The 20,061-nt window shown below is 37.6% G+C and overlaps 1 protein-coding gene across 39 annotated transcripts in view; it reads right to left on the bottom strand.

Moving 5' to 3' along the window:
• The window catches only part of LOC122791684 (mucin-2-like), a 732,148-nt gene that overhangs the window by 681,986 nt on the left and 30,101 nt on the right, over positions 1-20,061 (bottom strand). For all 39 annotated transcript variants that reach the window (XM_044059549.1, XM_044059571.1, XM_044059534.1 and 36 more), the window contains 2 exons: positions 12,485-12,544; positions 7,871-7,930 (listed from right to left, as the gene is read on the bottom strand). In XM_044059549.1, coding sequence (XP_043915484.1) covers positions 7,871-7,930; positions 12,485-12,544 — 120 coding nt within the window. The remainder of the gene's footprint in view (positions 1-7,870; positions 7,931-12,484; positions 12,545-20,061) is intronic.

The raw sequence follows: 20,061 nt of genomic DNA, 5'->3' as shown, positions 1-20,061 counted from the left end.
GACAACAAGGAGCTTGGCTGAGTGGTAACAAGCGCAAAAACTGTGCCAAAGTGGGTTTTATACAGGGGGACTTGAAAGAGCTAGAAATTGGTCCAAAACGACCAATAGACTATCAGATTCATGTGCTGGGAACACTCCTCCAGGGATTGATATGCTGCTCTAAGCTCCCCACTGCCACTGGTGAACAAAGAAGCCTCCCTTTATCCAAGAAAGGAAATGGGCAACACAGGAACTTTCCAAAAGTCCAGAATACAGCAACGCCTGTATTTGGACTACTCTAGGTCAGGAAAGATGGGAAACAATTGTTATTTTTTTTTGCTTTTTTTCTTTTTTTGCATGATGAAGCTGTGGAGTACCCCACATGCAGAACACCATAGACAAAATCCTGTACCATATTCTCCTAGCCAGCTATAGGTCACCCTCCATGTCCCATGAAGCTCACATTGCTTACTTGGACCTACTGGAAACACTTACTATCCAGCCTAACACCCTACTTTAATTACCCCTCTAGGAATCCTGCATGGACTCAAATCTATTGGCAAAGAGATTCCAGGACTTTGCTCTATAGACTGTGAATCCTGCATGGCATCAAATCTATTGACAAACAGATTCCTGGACTTTGTAGATACGAACACACTTGACCAATAGAGTGAATATATCCACTAGAGGCTCCAACATATGGACCTCATACTAACAAATATGGGAGAAAACTGCACTGCACTTCCAATTTCTCATTCTCTCTGGTAAGGCCTGACAACAAAGATACTTCCTTCAAAATCAAAATCAGCTACATAACCCCAGTAAAACCAGTGGCAGTAAGGAAGCATTCCAAGGTAAAGGACCTTTGATTAAATAGTGGTTTGTCAAAATTCAATGCCTGTCCAAACTATTGGAACACAGCATCCTCCACTAAATTACACTCAGAAACTCTGTACAACCATGTTAAAGGCTGCATAGAGCCTGCTGGACCTTGTAGAAGTAAGCCCAGAACTCCACCCAGAAACAAACTGCACTCATGGCACCCCAAATTAAACAGGATATACAAGAAAAGAAGAACAATTATGGCAAAACTCAGGAATCATCCACAGATTTGTACTGGTATATAGCTCAGCTGCAAGAAAACAAAGCCAGAGGTACTTACCTCGACTGATCATGAGTACGTTTACTATATCCCTTATCTGCGATTTTCAGTCATGTATCTAAGTGAAGAGATACTCAGTCTCTTCTGCTTAATGATGAATTTTTAATAAAGCCATTGTGTTATGAATTTGTCACACAAAGAACATGACATTTTAGATATTTCAATTTGAGTAAAGCTTGTTAATAACATGAATATAGATGAAACTCAGCTCAGAACACTAAAATGTGGAATGCAAAATGCATGACTGACTACTTTGCCTATTAACCACCTGATTAATTGCCCTGGCAGTTGATATTTCCTTTCCTTTCTTTGTGCAGTTTTATTTACATACTGAGGAGCTTTTTCCCTTAGTTACCCTCTTCACAGTGAGGTCTTCTGACAGGGCTAAACTGGACAACAAAAAAGTTACCTGAAATATTACATTTCAGACTAATGCATGCTGTCTTTTGATTGCAGTTTTTTTTGGAAGGGGACGCTATTCTCCTCTGCTTCAGACCAGCCGATGGTTCCACTGCCTCATGTTCATATTTAGGTCTGTCTGTCTATCACTGGAAGTTAACCCATTTTCACCAAAAGGGCCAATGTAGAACCTATGTACCTCTGGGTGGTGCAGTCAAACAACTTTCTGGGAGTTCTCTTTTAACGCCCTACCCTCCTTTCCACACTCTCCTTGGATGCATGATCATGTCATGAAGGGCATATATAATTAATGGGAACTGATTGCAATTATGTGCTTTTGAGTCAGAATCTTCGATAGGTTGAGGGAATTCTTTCTGCGTACTTGTGCATTGATGTCATATTTTAACTTCACACTATGCTTTCCAAAGCATATGATTCAACATTTCTTTAAATCGAATATGAAAATGTTGTCAGGGCACCAAAACTGCAATGTCTGGTTCTGCTGCAGTACAGTAGCACCTGTGATAATAGGACAATGTTTTCCACGCTGCATTCATCTGCATACTTTATCATACCAGGGATTGACAGCTTTCCTCTCTGAAAGGAAGACACAGTGTAGTAAATGCTCCAATTCCAAACACAGTGCTACTCCTGGAGTCTCATGTACTGTGTCTGGGAATATTTCCTCAATTCTCACTTCCTGAGCTCACTTATGCAACAAGCCTTTATGTTGTTAGTTGTAGTGAAATTAACATTTTAGTTGATTTTTCCCTTAAGCAATCAAATGCTTTTAACAGTTCTAAATATCCTGTGTGATATGTCAAGCCCTTCACTTAGGCTAACAGCTGCATGTTCAGAGAATGCTACCACCTTCAGAAAAAATGTACCTTCACTCCATCGACTCATACAGACCTTTTCTAGGAAAATGAGTTCTCCCATTTCTTTTTCTAACTAACTTATTGTTACAATTTTAATTACTTCAAATCAATGTGCATCATAAACGGACGTGACAATTATTACTGGGACTAATACAGTCCCTGTTTGTGAGCAGCATCCTCCAATCCTTGTTACCACATCTGGCCTCCTTTCAGTAATCATATTAAACATTTACAAGAGGCCTGACCATGCTCATTTTTATTTCCACAAGAAAATGTTATTTTTATTTTATTTGTTTTCCAAGGTAGAGCACTGATCTCTAGGGACCTTTTTCAGACTCAGATCCAGAGAAGTATCTGGCTAAGTGACTGGCTCATAGTCACACAGTGAGGCAAAGAAGGCTGAGAGAAAAAAAAACTTACACCACTGGATCACGGGACACAGCTCATTAACAGGTGGTTAATCCTCTCAGCCTATTGCCAGAAAACCTAATCTATTTAATTGGGTCACACAGAAATATCAGTCTTGAGTTACTCAACACTTTTTCCTACAACATCTTTTATAAGTGGTGTACTTTCTCTATGTTATCGGTCAGATATTCCCTCTTTATGATATATGATTGTACCTGTTACTAATTTATTTTCCTGGACAACTCAATTTGCATCTATCATACTGTTTAAAATTATACCACTTGAAAATATTAGTAGATATGTATTAATTTTACAATGGAAATGCAATATTCTGAACCATTTCTTAAAAATATTTTCAAACTTACTATTACTTCTTTAACAATCAATTGGGATTACTCTGCATGCAAGAGTTCTGCTTGCTTTGACGCTTATAAATGTCCTTCTGTGATATTTACAGTCATACCTCTCAACTGTGCAGTGTTTGGCAGAATGATTAGAATTTTGATTCGTAGTTTTGGTTTGTACACTTTTTTACTGAAAGATCATTCAGGATTATGGATATTAAATAATGACAGATTTTTGCGTTTAAGCATACTAATGTAAAATCTGATATTCTAACAACTTTGAAAGTTGATAAAAGTAATATGTAAGACCTATTCCTAAATGTTGGTCTTTGCCCCCCTCCCCACAACCATTATTTTTCGCTTTGTACGTGATAATAGTGCTAAAAAGTTGAGAGGTATGTTTATAGTCCAGATTCTTCATTATCAGTTTATTTGCAAAAAATGCATTTCAGCAGATAAATTTATATAACTGAAGAAACAATTCAGACATTTTTTATCTGAAATCATCTGCGCACTCTGACTTCCGGAGCTTTCCATGGTTTTAATTCCTCCGCTCCCTGTGTACAAAAACAAAGATACTAAGGAAAGCTTAGTGCAAAAAGTGAGAAATTGTATAGTATTTGGAGCTGTTCTCGTGAAGTATTTAATTAGTCATGCAAGTTTGTAATTTTAGGACACAATTTCTCATTATATAAATTCACCTTCAGATTTCTGTGTTACAGCTATAAATACAGTTAATGCTCTAGAAGGTTATAATGCAGGTCTAGATATTTTTTATTTTATTTTGTTTGACTTTTGTTTCACAGAAAAGCTGACTGGGCAAAGCCCCCATTTCTTTAAAAGGCAAATGAGAAAACCTCCAGATGTGAATACAGGTACAATCATTAATGAGATTGAATATAACCGAGCATGATGAAGCTCTGCAGTACCCCACATGAAGAACACCGTAGACAAAATCCTGTACCATATCTTCCTAGCCAGCTACAGGTCACCCTCCATGTCCCACGAAGCTCACATTGCTTACTTGGACCTACTGGAAACACTTTCTATCCAACCTACCATCCTACTTTAATTACCCCTCTAGGAATCCTGCATGGTCTCAGATCTTTTAGGAAAAGAGATTCCTGGACTTTGCTCTATAGTCTGTGAATCCTGCATGGCCTCAAATCTATTGGCAAACAGATTCCTGGACATTGTAGATGCGAACACCCTTGACCAAATACAATGAATGTATCCACTAGAGGCTCCAACATATGGACCTCATACTGACAAATATGGGAGAAAACTGCACTGCACTTCCAATTTATCACCCTCCCTGGTAAGGTGTGACAACAAAGATACTGCCTTCAAAATCAGAATCAGCTGCATAACCCCAGTAAAACCAGTGGCAGTAAGGAAGTATTCCAAGGTAAAGGACCTTTGATTAAATAGTGTTTTGTCAAAATTCAATGCCGTCCAAACTGCAAGAACACAGCATCCTCCCTTAAATTACACTCAGAAACTCTATACAACCATGTTAAAGGCCACATAGAGGCTGCTGTACCTACTAGAAGTAAGCCCAGAACTCGCCCCAGAAACAAACTGCACTCATGACACCACAAATTAAACAGGTTATACAAGAAAAGGAGAACAATTATGGCAAAACTCTGGAATCATACATAGATTTGTACTGGTATATAGCTCAGCTGCAAGAAAACAAAGCCAGAGGTACTTACCTCGAGTGATCATGAGTACATTTACCATATCCTTTATCTACGATTTTCAGCAGTTTATCTAAGTGAATAGATACTCCATCTCTCCTGCTAAATGATGAATTGTAAATAAAGCCATTGTGCTATGAAGTTGTTACTTAATGAACTTGAAATTTACATATAGCATTTTGAGTAAAGCTTGTTAATAACCTATTTATAGACAAAACTCAGCGCAGGACAATGAGATATGGAATACAAAATGCAAGACTCAGTACTTTGGCTGCTTAACCACCTGATTAATCATTTTTTGCAGCTATTTTCTTTTTCCATTAATTCCCCTCGCACAGTGAGATCTTCTGACAGGGCAACAAAAAAAGTAGCTAACTGAAAAATTACATTTCAGACCAATGCCTGTTATCTTCTGATTGCAGCTTTTTATTTTCCTTTATTTGGAGGGATGCTTTTCTCTCCTGCTTCACACCCGCAGATGTTTACAGTGCCTAGTGTCCATTTCCAGGTCTACAGGTCTACCACTGGAATTTAACCCATTTTGACAACCAAGGTGAATGTAGAAAGTGCATCCAGGAGGGTGCAGTCCAACAACTTCCAAGGAGTTCTCTTTCAAAGCCCTACTTTTGTTTCCACACTCTCCTTGGATTCACGGTCATGTCATGAAGTCCAAGTATGCAATTGGAACTGATTGCAATGTTGTGCTTTTCAGCTGGAATCTTCCATAGCATGAGGGAATTCTTTCTGAGTAATTGTGCATTTATGTCGTATTCAAACTTTACACTATGCTTTCCAAAGCATAGGATTCAACATTTCTTTATGACGAAAACGAGAATTTTGTCAGGGGGAACAAAACTGCATCATCTTGGTTCTGCTGCAGTGACAACAGGACAATGATTTCCATGCTGCATGTATCTGCTTACTTTATCACACACAGGGATTGACAGCTTTCCTCTCTGAAAGGAAGATACAGTGTGGTAAATGGTCCAATTCTAAAGACTGTGGTACTCTTGGAGTTTCATGTACTGTGTCTGGGAATATTTCCTCAATTCTAACTTCCTGTGCTCTCTTATGTTACAAGCCTTTATGCTGTTAGTTGTAGATAAATGAATATTTTAGTTGATCTTTGCTTAAGAAATCAAAAGTTTTTAACAGTTCCAAATATGTTGTGTGATCTGGGTAGTCCTTCACAGCTGCATGTTCAGTCAAGACCACCACATTCAGAAAAAAATATGCCTTCACTACATTTTCTCCTACTGATCTTTTTAGGAGCATGAGTTCTCCCATTTCTTTTTGTAACTAACTTATGTTCACCGTTTTAATTACTTTAAACCAATCCACATTTTAAACAGCAGGGACAATGATTACTGGCTCTAATACAGCACCCGTTTGTGAGTGGGATCCTCCATTCTTTGTTACCACATCTGCCCTCCTTTCAGTAATAATTTTAAACCTTTCCAAGATGCCAAACAATGTTCATTTTTATTTATATGAGAAAATTTATTTTTTATTTTGTTTTCCGTGGTAGAGCACTGATCTCTATGGACCTTTTTCAGACTCAGATTCCAAACAGTGTCTGGGTAATTGACTGTCTCATAGTCACACAGTTAGGCAAAGAAAGCTGAGAGAAACAAACTTGCCCCACTGGACTACAGGAGACAGCTCATTAACAGGTCCTTAATCCTCTTAGACAAGTGCCATAAAACCTGTTATATTTTAATGTGTCGCACAGAAAAATCAATCTTGATTTACTCAACACCTTTTCTACAACATCTTTTATAAGTGGTTAACTTTCCCCTATGTTCTTGGTCCAATATCCTCCATTTTTTATATATTATTGTAATTATTACTAATGTACTTTCTTGTGTAACTCAATTTGTATCTCTCATACTTTTTGAAATTATGCCACTTGAAAACTTTAATAGATATCTATAAATTTTATAATGAAAGAGCAATATTCTAAACCATTTATGAAAAAAATGTTTTTAAAATTGCTATTACTTCTTTAACAATCAATTGGGATTACTCTGCATACAAGAGTTCCACTAGTCTTGACTGTTATAACTGTCCTTGTGTGATATTTACAGTTATACCTCTAAACTCTGTACTGTTTTGCAGAATGATTACATTTTTGACTCATAGTTTTGGTTCGCACACTTTTTTTCTGAAAGGACTTCACCTAACTTAACACTTCAACTAACTTAAGTAACTCTGCTAAGCCAACCAATCATAGTACTGTACCCACTTAGGACTGTTAATCTACTGCTCATCCCATCTCTCCAGGAGTTAGGAAAAACTACCCCAGCAATGTTGTGCTTTCCATAAGCAACTAAAACCAGGAGAAGACATACTGTAAATCAATTAGTTATCCTTCTCAACTATAGCGAGCATCATCTGCTCTCTCAAAGCCTTATTCTACATCTCTCTGCTTTTACTCTGATAGTAAATCTATCACAGGAATCCCAAACTTAGGAATATCTTTTAAAATTTAATATTATATTGTAGAGAACAAATGTATCCCATCTGTTAGTTAATATGTATGTCAAAGTCTCTTCTATGGAAATTGTATGTCAAAAGAATGTCATTAAAACTATGTTTTGTAAAAAATTGTTCTCTTGGAGCTTTTCTCCCCGGGCCTGCACTGAAAATGAACTTGTAATCCAGTTGGACTCTCACGGTCAACAAATGTAAAATAAATAAAAATAAATAAATAATGTACTTATAAAACAATGATTGATATTTGTGTTTCTGCATATTAATATAGAATCTGTTATTCTGACAACTTTCTAAGTGGATAAAAACAATATTTAAGATCTGTCCTGAATTTTTGCCCTTGGTCTATTACCACCACCATTATTTTCAGCTTTTTCCATGATTATAGTGTAAGAAGTTGAGAGGTATGTTTAAAGTCCACATTTTTCGTTATCATTTTATTTGCAGAAGTTAGTTTTCAGCAGACAGATTGTATATAACAGAAGAAACAATTTAGACATTTCTTACCTGAAATAATCTGAAGATGCTCACTTCCAGAACTTTCCTGGGTTTTCATTCCTCCATTCCCTGTGTACAAACACAAAGATACTAAGAAATGCTATCTGAAAATTATGAAAACTTGTATAATATTTGAAGTTGTTCTCATGAAGTATTTATTTGGGAGGTAAAGTTTGTCATCTTACTGCAAATTTTGTTATTACATATATTCAGCAATAGAATTTCTGTGTTACATATAAAAACAGTTATTGTTTTAGAAGATTATAATAGGTTCATAAATTAATACTAGGCTAAATGCCCTTGTGGGCCATTTTAAGCCTAGCCAATTACCCCATGTGAGAATCAAACCCTGCACCTTGTGTCTGTAAGGTAAACACCTTAACCATTACGCCAACTTCTCACATAATGGAGGTTTTAGGTCATTTTTTTTATTTTATTTGATTTGATTTTTGTTTCACACAAAAGCTGACTGGCAAAGCCTCTTTTCTTTGGGTAGGCAGGGAGAAAAGCTCCAAGAGGTGAATTCAGGTACAAACTATTAATAATACTGAATGTAATTGAACAGGATGATGCCCTGAAGATCCCCCACATGCAGAACACCATAGACAAAATCCTGTACCATATCCTCCTAGCCAGCTATAGGTCACCCTCCATGTCCCACGAAGCTCACATTGCTTACTTGGATCTACTGGAAACACTTTCTATCCAACCTACCGTCCTACTTTAATTACCCCTTTAGGAATCCTGCATGGACTCAAATCTTTTAGGAAAAGAGATTCCTGGACTTTGCTCTATAGACTGTGAATCCTGCATGGCCTCAAATCTACTGGCAAACAGATTCATGGACTTCACAAATATATACACACTTTAACAAATACCGAATATATCCAATAGAGGCTCCAACATACTGGATCTCATACTCACAAATATGGGAGAAAGCTGCACCTCACCCCCAATACCTCTTCCTACCTGGTAAGGTCTAACCACAAAGATGCTGCCTTCAAAATCAAAATTAACTCCATAACCACAGTAAAAACAGTGACAGGAAGTTTTTCAAGGCAAACTACATTTTATTAAGTAATGGTTTGTCAAAATTCAATGCCTGTCCAAACTGTGAGCATACAGCATCCTACACCAAATTACTCTCCGAAAATTTGTACAACTAAATTAAAGGCTGCATAGGGTTGCTGTACCTATGAGAATTAAGCCCAGAACTAGCCCCAGAAACAAACTGTCCTCATGGCATCCCAAATTAAACAGGATATACAACAAAAGGAGAACAATTATGGCAAAACTGAGGAATTGTCCACAGATTTGAGCTGCTATACAGCTCAGTTGCAAGAAAAAAAGTCAGAGGTACTTAGCTCTACTAATCATGGGTACGTTTACCATATTCCCTATCTTTGATTTTCAGCAGTGTATCTAAGTGAAGAGATTACTCCATCTCTCCTGCTTAATGATAATTTATTTTTCTTAACCGGGAAAGTCCGACTTGGAATGAAGCCAATTTTCAGCAAAGGCCCTGGGAGAAATGCTCCAAATGCATGTCTTTGTAACATGGGAGGAAACCCACACAAATGCAGGGAGACCATGCAGACTTCACACAGAAGGCACCCCAGCTGAGAATTGAACTGGAGAACCTCTTGCTGTGAGGCAACAACTCTACCACTGCACCATCCTGTTAAATTGTTAATAAATTATTAATAAAGCCACTGTATTATGAATTGTCATTCAAAGAACCTGAAATTTTGGATATAGGATTTTGAGCAAGGCTAGTTAACTTATTTATAGACAAAACTCAGTTCAGCACAATAAGATGTGGAATGCAAAATGCATAACTAACTACTTTGCTAACTTAACCACCTGATTAGTCTTCCTTGCAGTTGACATTTCCTTTCCCTTCTGTGTCTGTGCAATTTTATTTGCATGCTTTTCCCCTTAGTCCCCCCCCCTTCACAATGAGCTCTTCTGGCAGGGCTAAACTGAACAACAACAACAACAAAAAAAAATAGATAACTGAAAAATTACATTTCAGACCAAAGCATGTTGTCTTATGATTGCAGTTCTTTTTTTTTTTTTTGGGGGGGGGGTGCTATTCTCCCCTACTTCAGATCTGTGGATGTTTCCAGTACCTCATATCCATCCTGAGGTCTATCAGTCAACCAGGGGAATTTCCCCCATTTTGATAACCAAGGCCAGAGTAGAACCTAAGTCTATCCAAGGGGTACAGTCCAACAATTTCAACGGAGTTCTCTTTTAAAGCTCTACCCTGCTTTCTACACTCTCCTTGGATGCATAGTTATGTCATAAAGGACTGGTGTGTAATGGGAATTGATTGTAATTTTGTGCTTTTGAGTCAGAATCTTCCATAGCTTGAGGAAATTCTTTCTGAGTACTTGTGCATTGATGTTATATTCAAACTTTACACTATACTTTCCAAAGCATAGGATTCAAGATTTCTTTATGTCAAATATGAGAATGTTGTTAGGGCACCAAAACGGCATTGTCTTGGTTCTGCTGAAGTACCATGGCACCTGTGACAACAGGACAATGATTTCCATGCTGCATTCATCTGCTTACTTCATCATGCACAGGGATTGACATCTTTCCTCTCTGAAAGGAAGATACAGTGTAGTAAATGGTCCAGTTGTAAAGATTGTAGTACTATTGGAGTTTCATGTACTGTGTCTGGGAATATTTCCTCAATTCTAACTTCCTGTGCTCTCTTATGCAACAAGCCTTTATGCTGTTAGTTGTAGAGAAATTAAAAGTTTAGTTGATCTTTGCTTAAGTAATCAAATGCTTTTAACAGTTCCAAATATGTTGCATGATCTGTCACGTCTTTCACTTAAGCTAACAGCTACATGTACAGAGAATGCCACCACATTCAGAAAAAATATACCTTCACTACATTTTTCCTACTGACCTTTTCTTGTCAAGCCCTTCACTTAGGCTAACAGCTGCATGTTCAGAGAATGCTACCACATTCAGAAAAAATGTACCTTCACTCCATCGACTCATACAGACCTTTTCTAGGAAAATGAGTTCTCCCATTTCTTTTTCTAACTAACTTATGGTCACCATTTTAATTACTTCAAACCAATGCACATCTTAAACGAACGTGACAATGATTACTGGGACTAATACAGTCCCTGTTTGTGAGTGGCATCCTCCATTCCTTGTTACCACAGCTGCCCTCCTTTCAGTAATCATATTAAACATTTACAAGAGGCCTGACAATGTTCATTTTTTGTTTCCATGAGAACATTTTATTTTTATTTTATTTGTTTTCTGGAGTAGAGCACTGATTTCTATGGACCTTTTTCAGACTCAGCCCTGGAGCAGTGTCTATGTGTATGAGGGGTCTATATTAGAACATCGAAGTTTCAGAACTTCGAATGTTCTAATATCCACCCCTAGTAACTGAAAACTGATAACATCAAAAATTCAGAACAGCAAATTTTTTTCCTAGGGAAAAAATTTGCTGTTCCAAAACAGATACACACAACACAAACACACCAAACAAACAGCAATCCACACACATACACATAGACCTGTAACTTTCCACCACAGTGCTGAAAAAAGCGAAGCGACAGGAATGAACAACCAAATTCTTTCCCTAGGAAACGATTCAGTTTTCTGAAACTTCGCTATTTTCAGCTTTTGCTTATTAGGGGTCGATATTAGAACATTCGAAGTTCTGAAACTTCGATGTTCTAATATAGACCCTGTATAAGTATGTATGTGTATGATGCATGAGTGCGACTAGCTTATAGTCACACAGTGAAACATAGTAGGCTGACAGAAACAAACATTACACCAGTGGACCACAAGAAGCAGCTCAATAATCCTCTAATCCTCTAAGCCAACTGCCAGAAAACCTGCACTATTTTGTGGGTCACACAGAAAAATAATAATTTTACTCAACACTTTTTCTAGAACATCTCTTATAAGTGAGGTACTTTATGTTCTTGGTCCAATATATTCTCTTTTTGATATATTATTGCAACTATTACTAATTTATTTTGCTCAATAACTCTATTTGCATCTATCATACTTTCTGAAATTATACTACTTGAAAATATTACTAGATAACTATAAATTTTACAATGAAAGAGCAATATTCTGAACTACTTCTGAAAAATGTTTTCAAACTTACTATTGCTTCTGTAACAATCATTTGGAATTACTCTGCATACAAGAATTCTGTATGTCTTGATTGTTATGAATGCCCTTGTGTGATATTTATAGCTATACCTCTCAAATGCGCAGTGTTTGGCAGAATGTTTAGATTTTTGAATCATATTTTTGGTTTGTACACCTTTTTTCTTTCTGGTAAATCATTCGGGATTGTAGTCATTAAACAATTATAGACATCTGTGTTTCAGCATACTAATATAAATATGTTATTTTGACGTTTCTAAGTAAGACCTATTCTTAAATTTTGGCATCCCCCCCCCCCCCCACCCCACCATTACTTTTGGCTTTATCCATGATTATAGTGCTAAGAAGTTGAGAGATATGTTTACAGTTCACATTTTTAATTATAAGTTTATTTGCAGAAGATACTTTTTTAGCAAATATATTTAATATAATTGAAGAAACAATTTAGACATTTCTTACCTGAAATAATCTGAAGATGCTCACTTCCAGAACTTTCCTGGGTTTTCATTCCTCCACTCCCTGGGTACAAAAACAAAGATACTAAGGAATGCTTTCTGCAATACGTGAAAAAACTGTGTAATATTTGGAGGTATTCTCATGAAGTATTATTTGGGAGTGAAAGTCTCTCACTTTTATTACACAATTTCTCATTACATATATTCAGCAGCAGAATCTCTGTATTACAGCTATAAAAACAGTTAATGTTTTATAAGGTTATAATGGAGGGCTAGATATTTATTTTATTTTATTTTATTTGCCTTATGTTTAGCAGAAATACTGAATGGATAAAGCCCTGTTTCAGTAGAGGCAGAGGGAAAAAAGCTCCAGAAATGAAAAGAAGTACAAATTGCCAATAATATTGAATATAATTGAACATTTGAGAAAAGAAAACAATCACAGATTAACATAAAAGTATTAAATTAGAGTATTTAAAAAAGAATGTAAGGTAAAGGAGATGTATGCATGTGATATGAGAGTAACCCTCTGACTTGCTAGAAAATGAACTAACATGATAATTAATATTTCTGATGGACAGATTTAGGAAGGGTGAGAAGGTGATGCTGGAGGTAGGAGGACATAGACGGGTCTGGAGGGATTCAGGTGAAATGAAAAGAAAGAGCCGAGCAGAGAAGAGGTATGAGACAGAAGGCATAGGACTAAGGTGGTGTTTCTACATGAATGGAAATTGTTGTATTATTTGTTTGTGACTTTGGGTTTAGTAGAGAGAAGATGAAGAGAAGACTTTTAGAGATAACTTGTGAGATCAAACATGTGGAGATGCATTGCTCATATATGAAAGCTAATGTGAACTTTAGAAGGTCAGTATTAAAGTTTACAGCCATGAGCTGTTGTGTGGTAACAGTTCCTTTCTCTGTGGGATTCCATGACTTCATTAAGTACCATACAGCATTTCCTTTAAATATCCTACCCCTGTAGCAATGGGCTAATTTCCCCACCATAATGTATCCATTTAACATTTTTTTTTCTGCAAACCTTGTAATTTTTGATTGATATACTACAGTTTTCACATTCAGACTGCATGCTGGTAAAATAGTTTCACATTTGTCTAAGTTGAAATGTTCATATGAACAAAGCCCTCTTGCATATATTTTTAAGTTAAATATATAAATATTGAAATATTCTGCAGCAACAATCACAGACAGAACAAAATAGAAATTCTATGTATGACAGGGCTTTTAATTCTAACACATATAATACATAGGCGACTCTTGATTAAAAATAATGGTTGGCATTCACAAGGCATCCTGAAATGCTATCTGACATGGATCTGCCAATGTCCATATCATTTAGCACTTAGTGACTAAATTATGATTTTATGTTCGAGACCTTCTGCTACAGGTATGCTGACAGAACTGTGCAGTATAGAACATTTTCTTTGTGTGCCCTTGGAAGACAAGGCCTACAGGTTGCCATCTCTCTCTCTCTCCTTCTTTTCCTGTTCATCTCTGTCTATCGGTCTGTCTGTCTATCCATCTATCTATGACTGTATGCTGCATAGTCTTTGCACTGACCATGCTCTTCAAAGCATCTTGCCAATCACAAAACAAACCTCACATCGTTCCTGTTTCACCAGTAAAGGACATATTTACTACACTGATACATAAAAACAAACAGACACAGCAACACAAAGAACTAGCACCGAACATCACTGCACTTCATTTAGAAAGAATGATCTTTCTCTCTCTCTCTCTCTCTCTCTCTCTCTCTGTTCTGGTTCCTACTAATTATAACCTCTACCTAAAAAGAATCTTTACTGTAAACCACATGCATGCACTAAAAATATGCACAAGACCTCAACATCTAAATCAGACCCCTACAAATTTAACTTGTAATCAAACTGAGGAAAATGTTTGTACATTGAATTACAAACAAAAATAAAACTGCAACCAGAAAAGTTGAAAACATTACCATATCTCTCAAACCTCTTAGAACAAGAAATCTGGACAAAGCTATAAATAAAAGTGGGACAAAGGCACAAAAATTGGGACAATTTTTAAATATTGCTCTTACAGACTTAGAAAGTTGATGGAATAACATGTTTGCATTAGCATGGATTTTTCTGAAGAGTATGAAGTCTGAAACCCAAATCTCTGTCATTATTTTCCAACTTCAATATTTAATGATTTGTCACCAATTTGTCAGAAAAACAGAATTTTATGAAAAATAGGCCAAAAATATGAGGCAAAAATCTGGACATTCTACTAAAATCTGTACAGTTGAAAGGTATGAACATTAATAGCAAAATACACCAGATCCTACCCAGTGAAACTATACATGATTAAACTACCTAAAAACATAACTAAACTAAAAAATAATATGTTAACAAAACCATCACTACAATGCAATATACAAAATATTTATCTGATACTTAAAAACATTTAAAATTATTCACAAGATAGCCTTTTCATGATATCTTACAAAAACACATAAAATAGATTCAATAAACAGCTTAAACAAAACATGTAATTACTGCATCCCATTGAAATTAATTGAAAACAATAATCTAAATAAAAAAACGGAAAATGAATATATGGAGAATGTAGAGTTTAGGTCATGTGATATATGAACTATCTTACATTCTAAGATTAGGGAACTTGATTTCATGACTCAAAGCTTCATTCCACATACATGAATTAATTCTGTCATCTTTTACATGAAAACAAGATCATCTGTCTAGCTAGGTGTTTGTTTCTGTGGGTGGGTTTGGAATGACTAGAGGTGTGTGTGTGTATGTGTGTGTGTGTGTGTGTGTGTGTGTGTGTGTGTGTGTGTGTGTGTGTGTGTGTGTGTGCACATATGTGTGTGTGTGTGTGTGTGTGTGTGTGTGTGTGTGTGTGCACATGTGTGTGTGTGTGTGTGTGTGTGTGTGTGTGTGTGTATAAGTACAGGGGTGTGCCTTTGCCAACATGATGCATTGCCCACCAGGTACAACACCTATGCTGTCAGGAATGACAGTGCCAGTGTTAAACAAGGTGAGTCACAGATTTGCTTATGAGATGATAATGATGTGTTTTCCACTGTGGTCATAGCTGTGTCTGAAGCACAGTGTTTCACCACTGCATAAACTGACCTACCTGCAATTTACACAAGGAGTGAGGCTCTTTCCATATTCTATGGTTGTATCACTGTCTTTACAAAATGTAGAAATATGTATGGAAAAAAGAATAGACATCAACCTTTACAACTACCTAAACATAATAACCCCCAGAATTCTTGTGTACTTTGTCATTCCTAAAATCCACACACACACACACACACACACACACACATATTCAGACATTCATGAACATTTACACACACACACACACACACACACACACACACACACACACACACACACACACACACACACACATGCAAATCCATCCATCTATCAACAAACAGCCCCACCAAAGTGTGTGTGTGTGTGTGTGTGTGTGTGTGTGTGTGTGTGTGTGTGTGTGTGTAAGCATGCATGTGTGTGCATCTCAAATATTTTATACTATGACTTAAATAATTTGCTTATATTCTTTCTCCTTCATCTTGTTTCTACTTAAATGTTATGTTTACCCACTCAGTCATGTGTTGGTATGTAGCTGTTGGAAAATAATCCTGGTGGCAGTCATGTCCACCAATCAGGAGGATATTTATAGGAAAAGAATCCTGGTGGCTGTCATGTCCACCAATCAGGAGGATATTTATAGGAAAAGAATCCTGGTGGCAGTCATGTCCACCAATCAGGAGGATATTTATCATGTATCTTATTGGTCATTATTGCCAGTGTATTTCAATAGAGAGATACTGAATTATTCCTTCTTTAACTGTGTAACCTCTGCTGAATACTCATTAGGATAACGTTGCCATGGAGATAAGGATCTGGCACTCATTAGGATAATGTTGCCATGGGGATAAGGATCTGGCACTCATGTAACTTGAAATGTTATATCTATGTACAGAAGTAAATTTTATGTTTAGCCTAGTCACAGATTAAACTCAACTTGTGATTAAAGGTTATTCAGTGCAAATTCATAACTAAGTAGCATTGCTGACTTAATCACACTTGAATCTTCCTTGCAGTTTATATTTTCAGACTCACTATTGTTTGTCCAGTTTTAATTATATGGAAGATAAACTGCGTTTTATGCAGCTTTTCTCTTCATATCCCCGTTTAAATTAGCTCTGCTCAGCAGGGCTACAGTTATTAAGAAAGCTAACTAACTAGCTAATTTGCTAGCTCACTACATAAATACATACATTTCATAGGCTCACAGTATCATAGGATTATAGGAAATACAAGGCTATTGAGCCTTGCAACCATTTATGTCTTGCTAGCATCTACCTTCAGGATGAAGAGGGTCAGGTCAGTCAAGCCCATGGTGAATTTGATAATTCTCATCCAATTATCCAGTTCAACTTTGAAGGAAGATAATGTATCACATTGCTTGATATGCAGTGGGAGTCTATTCCACAAGCAGATGCGTAACTTGGGTCAGTACTATGAACCAGCAACCCACCCACCTCAGTGAAGAGCAAAAAAAGTCACTTCAGTGTAATAAGCCGATCGCTACATTCTAAGTGATCACCTCACTACAGGTAAATTTATCTCCCCTCCAGCATCTCTTCCATCAAAGAAAAAAAAATGGGAAGAGATGTTCCTTTTACTAGTACATCACCCAGGTGACCACATGCATGACACCCCCCACCCCCACCCAACCTATTGCTACAGTTTATTACCTGTCTGCCCGGAACACTACAGCACTCACTGTTTAGTTTAAAACAAACAAAAAAATAAATAGTTCTTCTTTTTAAACTGTAGTAAACTAGACGTTGCCCCTCTCACCCTGCCCTTGCTATGCTATTGTCCAGAAGTGGGGAACGTCTATGATCTTCAGATTGCAATTTTTTGCATATGAAACAGAATGTTCATAAGTTTGAGGAAAAGCCATTTCCAATATCTGAACATTGATTTTGCATACTTACTTTACATCATTCCTTCAAAAGCTCAAAATATCATATTTCTTCACACTGAACATGAGAATCTTGTCAGAGCATCAAATATGTCTTTCAGCACTGTTGAAGCTGAAGTGCAGGGAACAATGCTTTCGGTGCTACACCTGTGCACATACTGTGTCATATAGGTGTGATTGGCAATACTTCCCTCTGAAAGGAAGATACAAAGTAGCAAAGGGTCCAACTCTGAGCTCTGTGGTATTCCAGCTGTCACATACATAGTGTCTAAAAGTATTTCTTTCACTCTAACTCATGTTTTATTAAGTAACTAGCTTGTGTCCAGCTATGAGTTAAACTATTAACACTTTCAGCTTATCCGTTCAAATGCTTTTGGCAGGTGTCACTGTGATGTTTGATCTGTCACATCCTTCATCTATACCAACAGCTGCCTCTTTAAAGAATGCAGCCACACTCAGAAAGCAAGGCCTTCCTTCCATGTACTCATACTGATGTTTTTGTTGGAGCAGTTGGTCCCCCACACTTTTTGAACCTGATGCATGGTCACCCTTTCCATTACTTTCCAATGGTCAACCCGATGAAATGGTCATCACTAGCTGATAATACAGCTTGTATTTTTGACTAGCAGCTACCTTTCCTCGCTGTTACATTTCAGGTATGTATCTACCTTTAATTAATCTACCAACCTGTTTGTAAGGGGTGTCGCAATGCTATTTTACATTTCCATAGAATGATCCCTCAAATATCATTTGGTCACATGGACTGAGCAATTCTGATTTTATTAAAGGTTGTTTCGATAACATCTGTTACTATAAGTGATGTACATTTCTGCTTCTCTAGCTCCATTGCCCTCTCTTACTCATCTGCTACCATACTTTTGAAAGGGAACACTGGCTATATACTCAGGGTCAGAATCTATTTAATTAGATTTTATCAACATATCATATCATATCATATCATATCATATCATATCATAGGTTGGTACTAGGCTATCGGCCCTAGGGTCTATACAAGTCTAGCCATAACATTTCCCTGGCTATTTCTTCCCAGAATATTTACTTCCCTGGTCCCCTGTCTAGCAGGGTGACTGAATTGATCCCCGGGGTGAATTTCCTATCTCCCATCCAGTCGTCAAGGTTCCTTTTGAAGAGGGCCAAAGAGGCGCTCAGCTTGATATGTATGGGCAGTCTATTCCAGAGTATGGGGAGTCTCCGGGTCAGGAACCTATCACTCCAGCATGTTTTGTTCATTGTGATGACCAGGTTTAGATCCCTGGAGCATGTGGCTCTGAGGGATTGGGATTTTTTTAAGTGTAGCATGTCCAACAGCACTGGGTTTGACATGGCCTTGTATGTTAAGAAGAGATTTCCTCTGAGTAGGCGATATGCGACAGAGTATAGATGGAGTTTTCTTAGACGGTCAGCATAGGGCCTCTGCTTTAGACCTGTGATTCTTTTAGTGAGGTATTTCTGTGGCCTTTCCAGTTGTTGCAGGTGTCTTGTGAGGTACATACCAAAGGGGGGATTGTACTCTATAATGGGTCAAATGAAGGTGCAGTGGGACAATGACCTCCTTTTTTCTGGAAGAAAAGCCCTTAGTGATGAGGTGTGCCACATAGAAGGATTTCCTGACTGTTGTGGCTATGTGATTATCGAAGGTGAGACCACTGTCCACCTGTGTCCCTAAGTCCCTTATCACACTTTCAGTGTTTGGTGTACTGCCACTTATGTGGCAATTCATGGGTACTTGGTTATTCCCAAAAGGAATAATTATACATTTCTTGGCACTGAACTTGAGCTCATGGCTCTGGCACCAAGCATCTGTTTCTGTAAGGCCCTTTTGTAGAATAGCCACATCATTTGGGGATTCAATAATGGCTCCCAGTTTGCAGTCATCTGTGAACTTTATTAGCCAGAGTCCCTTAGTGCTGGCCTGTACTTCAGAGAAGTAGATGCCAAACAAGAGCGGTCCCAGGACTGAACCCTGAGGTACTCTGCTTGTCACTTGTTTGGAGCTGGATTTTGAGTCGGCTACTTTTACAGTGTGGGCTCTGTCAGTAAGCCAGTTGGCAACCCATAGAGTGATGTAGGGATTAATGCCCAGCTTAGTAAGCTTATCTATAATTCCAGAGTGGGGGGATGGTGTTGAAGGCCTTGGCGAGATCCAGATAGGCTGTGTGGGCTGCCTTACCCTCATCCACAGCTCTGGAGACTGATTCAAAGAAGTCAATCAGGTTGAGGAGACAAGATCGGCCTTTTATGAAGCCAGACTGGGTGGTGTCCATTGTTTGAAGGTTACCAATGTCTTTGTTTATAAGTTCCATAATAATGCATTCCATGGCTTTGCAGATCAGGTTCATCAGACTGATGGGACTATAGTTCCCGGGATCCAAAGTGGATTCCCCCTTGTGGAGTGGGATAACTGTAGCTGTGTGCCACTCATTGGGCATGAAGCCAAAGGTGAAGCTATGATTAAACATGCCACTTAGGTGGGGTGCCAGTTCATTTTGTAGTTCATGTAGTCCACAGCATGGGATGTTGTCTTGTCCCATGGATGCTGTATTCTTA

The sequence above is a fragment of the Protopterus annectens genome, chromosome 17.part0 (assembly GCF_019279795.1).
Source record: "Protopterus annectens isolate FY-2018-M chromosome 17.part0, PAN1.0, whole genome shotgun sequence".
In the NCBI taxonomy this organism is placed as follows: domain Eukaryota; kingdom Metazoa; phylum Chordata; order Ceratodontiformes; family Protopteridae; genus Protopterus; species Protopterus annectens.
The sequence above is the reverse complement of the archived record's forward strand: the minus strand, read 5'-3'. Positions and strand labels throughout refer to the sequence as shown.